This window comes from Mus caroli, chromosome 11, assembly GCF_900094665.2.
Source record: "Mus caroli chromosome 11, CAROLI_EIJ_v1.1, whole genome shotgun sequence".
NCBI classification, from domain to species: Eukaryota; Metazoa; Chordata; class Mammalia; order Rodentia; family Muridae; genus Mus; species Mus caroli.
In genome coordinates this window covers 82135965-82142836 of record NC_034580.1, presented here as the reverse complement: position 1 = coordinate 82142836, position 6872 = coordinate 82135965, and the positions used below count along the sequence as shown (strand labels likewise).

Below are 6872 nucleotides of genomic sequence, written 5' to 3'. Positions count from 1 at the left end.
AAAAACCTCTTGTGAAGGCCTGCACACCAGCCTTGGTTGACACACAACATGGAAAAGAACTGCCTTGTTGCCAGGCAGTAATGACATTAAACAAATGTGTCTGACAGTCTGTTCGGCATCTCCTGTCTGAATTCTATTTGCTTCATTTCAGTTGCTTCCTTAGTTCCCTTTCAGCTTCCCCACCTCAGCACCACCCCCACCCAAGGGAACACCAGGCTGTGCCAGGTTGTGCTGGGCTAGGCTGGGCCCCACAGGATACCGTGACCCAGCCGGGCTATTCTTGTCTGAGTCTATTTGCAAGAAGCCTGTTGTTCTCCGTGTCTGTTTTTCTCATCATAAATGTTGAGTTGGCAGGGGCCCCGGGGTAGTGGAAGCCATGGTAGAAGAGCGTCCAGACTTCTGCCTCAAAAAAAAAAAAAAAAAAATGCATCTGGCTATGAGTGCCAGGCTGAGGAAACCAGGCCGCAAATGCTGTGTCTGTGGGCTTACCTGAGGAAGTGTTCCCACCAGGACAGCCCTGCTTGCATCCAGTCCCCTTGCCAGGACCTGGACTTGTACCAGCAGACTCTCACCAAGCATGCCTGGAGGAACTGTCCTGGCATACCTGTGAGCCACCTTTGAGCCTAAGGAGGCTGCTTTCTTTGCCCATTCATCCTCCCCTGCCCCTGCTCTCTAGGAATTTTAATCTGTGTCAGACTGGCAGTATTTACTTCTCAGCAACATGCAGAAGCAGATGGGTACCTACACCCCCCCCACCCCACCCCCAGTGCAAGTGACCTTTCAGCAAGGCGCTCCAGCATCCGCTTAACGTGCATGTGCATGGATTCCATGAATGCACTGATATAAAGTTATAAGTTGTGAACATAAGAATTTTATATGGGGCTGGAGAGATGGTGCAATGGTTAAGAACACCAGATGTTCCTCCAGAGGGCCTGAGTTCAATTCCCAGCAATCACATGACAGCTCACACTGCAAAGCCTCTTCTGGTGTGCAGACATATAGGTAGTCAAAATATCTGTATACACAAGTAAACTTTTAAAATTTTTTTTTTTTTTTGGTTTTTCGAGACAGGGTTTCTCTGTGTAGCCCTGGCTGTCCTGGCACTCACTTTGTAGACCAGGCTGGCCTCGAACTCAGAAATCCGCCTGCCTCTGCCTCCCGAGTGCTGGGATTAAAGGCGTGCGCCACCACGCCCGGCTTAAAAATTTTTTGACATTGCTTTATTTTATTTTATATCACCTTTCATGTTATTAACAATTTTATTATTTGGCCATTTTATACATTTACATGCTGACTACTCATTGTTTTTTCCCTATTACTCTTTCTGATCATTTTGTTTGAGTGTTGTTTGAGATAGGGTCTTGCTTTGTAGCCCTGGCTGGCCTCAGACCCCACCCTCATCCCCCAAGAGAGCTACCTATGAGATTAAAGCGTGTGCCATGACTGGCTTCTCTGATTGTTCCATTTTTGTTTTTGTTTGTTTGGTTGGTTGTTTTTTTTTTTTTTTTGTTTTTTTTTTTTTTTTTTTTTTTTTTTTTTTTTTTTTTTTTTTTTTGAGACAGGGATTCTCTGTATAGCTCTGACTATTTTTGGAACTCACTTTGTAGACCAGGCTGGCCTCAAACTCAGAAATCCGCCTGCCTCTGCCTCCCGAGTGCTGGGATTAAAGGTAATAGATACCACACCAATCAATCTTTAAACACAAAAACACAGACAAAGGTAGGATGGTGTTGCCTGCTATTAATCCTGGCACCTGAGAGCTGAGACAGGAGGCAGGACAGCTGCTGTGTAGGGAGTTTGTGGCTAGCCTGGCACAAAAGAAAGAAAAGGAACAAACTGGTTTAAAATACAGGATGGATACTTTTTGAAAGAACTGTGCTAGAGGCTGGAGATACGACTCCACAGTTAAGAACATTTGCTGCTCTTAGAGAGGACCTGGGTTCAGTTCCCAGCACCTGTATCAGATGGCTCACAACCTTCTATAACTCTAGCTCCAGGAGATCAGCACCCAACTTAGATTCATACACATCTTAAATAAATACATCTTAAATTTTGTAAATATTACTGAGTAAAAAAGCCTTTCAAAAACTTTATGTGTTTGAGTGACAGAAAGCAGGTTTGCCTATGGAGCCATAATCCAGAAAGTGGTGCAGAGCAGAGGGAACGGTAGACTTGGAGGCCCAAGAAAATCTTGGAAGGGTGAACCATTGGTACCCCCTCTCCCTGCCCTTTTTTTCCCCCTCACTATGTTACCTCGGCTAGCCCAGGACATGCTTATGTAGACTAGGTTGGCCTCAACCGAGAGCTGGGCCAGGTGCGGTGTGGCCCATGTCTTTGATCCTACCCCAGTGCACATCTGCCCATAGTCGGAAGTTTTTATTTTACAGATGGATGCTAAGTGATATTCCTGAGATCGAAGTGTAAATGCATTTGATAGCTTGTTATTCGTCAGAGGGCTGTAACATGCTTTGTATTTCTAGAATACATGGAGGAAGAAGCAATGATAGGGGGGAGTAACACCACAGAGTTCCAGATGAAAATCTCTTGTAGTCTAGTGTGGTGGTGTCTGCCTTAATCCCAGGCACAGCAGGCCAGTTCAGTCTACCCAGTGAGTTCCAGGCCAACCAGGGATATGATACAAACATACACACCCACACACACACATGAATATGAGTGATCCTGCCCCCCCCCCAAAAAAAAAAAAAACCCTGGTTTTCTGAAATGCTCTATGAACCAATGCCACCAGTCCTGGTGATTATCCTTAATCTCCATTGTGGTGATGGCTTCCTAGGCGTATAGCGGATATCAGAACTCATGTAACAATGCACCCAATAGAAGAAATATAGAGGCAGTTCATACTATCAGCTCTGGAGGCTGAAGCAGGAGGATCACTGCGAGTTCGAGGCCAGTCTGGGATACCTAATGAGACTCTTCAAAATAAAAATAAAACAATTATTATGTGCCAGAGTCACATGCTGCGGGGTTGGAAGAGAGCCTGAAACATGAGCTGTACCTCGGAGACCTCACAGCATAGAGAAGGAATTTGATTCAGAATTTTTAAATCCAAGGGCTGGAGAGATGGCTCAGCGGTTAAGAGCTCTTCCGGAGGTCCTGAGTTCAATTCCCAACAACCGCATGGTGGTTCACAACCATCTGTAATGGGATCCAATGCCCTCTTCTGGTGTGTCTGAACACATCTACAGTATACTCAAATGCCTAAAATAAATCTTTTTAACAAAAAAATTAAATTCAGATGCAAAGAAAAACGTAGGTGTTGGTTGTGTGTGTCTTCCTGGGAAAGTCAGAGGACAGGGTGGACAAAGCTGGGGAAGTTAGCCATTGAGCGCAGGTAAGCTTGGGCTAGCATAGGGTACAGTGTTAAAGTAGCAAGAGGAGTCACTAAGTGGGCGGCTTTTGTTCCCTTGAGCCGTTTGTGTAAAGTGTAGGCTTTGTCACAGGGACCTTTGTGTGCAGTTTGAGAGAGAGGTCATGGTTCCCAGAGCAGTTTCGTTGTGCCTCTGTGTGTGTGTGTGTGTGTGTGTGTGTGTCTTATGCTCAGGTCTGGACTGAAGCCGGTGACTGTCTCTCTGCTTGCTGCTTGAGCTGCACCTGGGCAGGAAGGCCATCCCCTTATCCAGCTGTTCAGTTCCCAGCTCCTCCGCAGGAAGTCTGCCTTTCTCTGGCCAGAGGCACCAACCCTGAGTACCTGTACTCCTGACAGAATGGCTGTCTAGGCACAGTGCTCAGAGCCCCATCTGGTGCTTTTAGTCATCTGTCAGCTCCACACCCCAGATTTCTTCAGAGTTCCTTGTTTCCTTGTCTGTTTTTATACTGGTCCCACCCCTACTCCCCCCCCCCCCCCCCCCCCCCCCCCCCCGCAACCTCCCAGAGCTGACTAGGAGTTAAATTGGGATACCATTGTCATACCACATTAAAAATGCAAGCAGGCAGAGCATGTCGGCCAGACAGCTCAGTGAGACCAGAGGAGGGAAACCTGTGCTAATGGAGGGAGATGCCAGATTGCATGGTAAGCCCTGGCTTCTGTCTGTCACTGACAGGCCAGAAGGCAGGCCAAGCTAGAGGGTGAAATGAGACTTCTGCCCATTGGGCATCATTGAGACCAAGTACACAGCAGAAGAGGAGCCCTGGAGTCCCCACTTAGGACTGGAACTGCTGGGGGTTGGGGGTAGCACTGGCCAGGAGCAAGGCAAGTGATGAGTGCAGACTCTTGTGCTGGGGTCCAAGTAAGAAGAGGGCAAACCAAAGGGTCTGTACTGGGTTTCCGTGCCTGGCCACTGTGTGTGAGAGGCCACTGTGTGTGACATCAGTTCAGATTAATTCTCCCAGTGAATTCCTCGTCGGACAGCATGAAGAACGGAGGGCTATTTAATTACTTGCAGTTCTGTTGTTAAATAAAGATCAACTTTGTCAGTGTGTCCCAGGCTTGCCATAGCTTCCCAAGTGCTGGTGTTAAACACTGACACACTGCACTATTACACCAGCCTGGCTACTCTCTTGTAATCTGTACCCCTGTCCCTCAAGTCACCTGAGCTGGTAAAAATAGCCCGAGTGTGTGGGCTGCCTTCATCTCTGAACTGTTTATTCCGTCTTCACCACCTCCTGCCTCATGCCACCTGCCAGCTAGACCTCTTGCTGGCCGCATGCTCCCTTCTGCATGGGCGGTCAGGTTGGTTGCGATTTGGGGTTGGTTTCCCAAATAAGTAACATGGATGTCTAACTATTGATTTGTCTTCTTGTATTTCAGTCCTTCCAGGGAAGTCAAGGGCGAGCCTACCTCTTCAACTCAGTGTGAGTGTCTCTGACTGGGTATCTGTTTATTGGGTGCAAGTCTCGAGGGGTGGGGAAAGCACTCCTCCGATTCAGCAATGACCTCTGCCTTAGTAATATCAGTAATAATAAAATCCCTAGGGACATTCCCATTAACAACTGGTAGTCAGTTACCTTAGGGGAAATTTGGTTGGCATCATCTCCAACTAAAAATAATGGTACTCGCTGCAGTATCCCCAGCACAGGGAAAACTTAGAGGGAGTCTCTGATAGACCTTCATCGTGGAGGTCAGCCAGACCTGAGATTTGTGACGGTGTGTGTGTGTGTGTGTGTGTGTGTGTGTGTGTGTGTGTGTGTGTGAGAGAGAGAGAGAGAGAGAGAGAGAGAGAGAGAGAGAGAGAGAGAGAGAACGAACTTATGTTAGGGGGAAGGCTTAGGAAGAGCCTCATCCCTTCTGCAGAGGATGTCGACACAGCCTGTCATGGGATTCAGCCTCTGACTGGGCTAGGAAGACAAAGCTCGCAGACATCTGATAAACGAACAACGAAAGGAAATGTAGCTCATTCCTTGGAGCAGGTGTTCTGTAAAGCAGGTGTGATAGATACTCAAGGGTCACTCACCCTGATGATACGGACTGAAACACATGGTCTCGTTCACTGTCTTAGGCATCCTCTGTAACCCCTGTGCAACCGTCTCGAGGCTGTGAGCCTCCCTTTCAGTTACAAGACCGGGGGGGAAGAGATGGCTGAGGCAGTGCTGCCAAGCCTGACAACACAGAGTTGGGTCGCTTGAAAGCTAAGCTTACTGTAGGAGAAGAGAACCTATCCCCAAAGCTGTCCTTGCCTCCACGAAGGCACCACAGCATGCATGTGTCCACCCAACAAGTAAATGTAATGTGAGTTTTCTTTTAGTTACAAGATTAAAAATTAGTGTCAGAAAATTTAAATCCTAAGCAAACTGTCATCCAGTGCTATTTTGGATCAGCCCACAGAACTGAATCTTGCAGATGCAGGATTTATTCCCACGGAGACATTTCCATGTGGTTACCTTTGAGGCGATGGATGTTTCTCATTTCAGTTTTAGACCAGTTCCTTCTCCCTGTAGGCTTCCCTGGGAGTAGGCCTGTCCAGTCGGTTTTTGCCAGGAGCTCAGCTTGAATGACTAATGGCTGTTTATCCTTCTGACTAACCACTGCTCGCTCTCTTTCTGTCTTTGGCACAGAGTTAATGTGGGCTGCGGGCCTGCAGAAGAGCGGGTGTTGCTAACAGGACTACACGCCGTTGCAGACATTTACTGTGAAAACTGCAAAACCACTTTGGGCTGGAAATATGTAAGTACAGATGAGCCTGGGAGGGAGGGGCTAGGAGCGGTAGCTAGCAAAGGGCCTCCTGGGTAAGGGATGCTTTCTTCCAAAGGCTGCCCTCAGCCCTGGGGGCTCGAACCTTTGTAAGACAGGTAATCCTGCCCATCTCTTCACCTGGCCTGGAAACACTTCCATGGGCGTGTGCGAGTACATTTATTAGCAGGACCTTAAAGCATCTCCTGAAAGCTGACTGTGTAACAACCCTGGGAAGACGGCTCAGTCAGCAAACTGTCCATAAACACGAGGACTTGAGTTCTGATCCCCAGGACCCTTGGGAAAAACTGGGTGCAGCAATACATGCTTGTAATCCCAGAGCTGGGTAGGCATAGACTGGGAGAATCCCCGAGGCAGCCAGTGCAGCCAGTGGGCGAGCTCCTGATTCAATGGGGGGCACTCAAAAAGGTAACTCAGGAAGACACTTGAAACTAACCTCTGGCTAACACACCTTCATTTTCTCTTTCTCACTCACACACACATGTACACACCAACAAGTATATACATACACACAAAAATAAGAAACACTAGCTATCCAAACATGGTCCTATACACTTATAATCCGTGCAGGTAGATGACAGGCCCAGATGGACCACATGAGACCCTGTTTCAATGAAGTAACAAAGACAGACAGAGCCGGGTGTGGTGGCGCACGCCTTTAATCCCAGCACTCGGGAGGCAGAGGCAGGCGGATTTCTGAGTTCGAGGCCAGCCTGGTCTACAAAGT

The 6872-nt window shown here is 47.9% G+C and overlaps 1 protein-coding gene across 2 annotated transcripts in view; it reads left to right on the top strand.

Moving 5' to 3' along the window:
- Positions 1–6872, top strand: part of Ypel2 (yippee like 2) — a 60258-nt gene that overhangs the window by 45973 nt on the left and 7413 nt on the right. Inside the window, exons 2-3 of one of the 2 annotated variants that reach the window (XM_021177474.2) lie at positions 4766–4809; positions 6010–6118. In XM_021177474.2, coding sequence (XP_021033133.1) covers positions 4766–4809; positions 6010–6118 — 153 coding nt within the window. Of the gene's footprint in view, positions 1–4765; positions 4810–6009; positions 6119–6872 lie in introns of those variants that run through there. The other variant, XM_021177473.2, reaches the window with a different exon arrangement.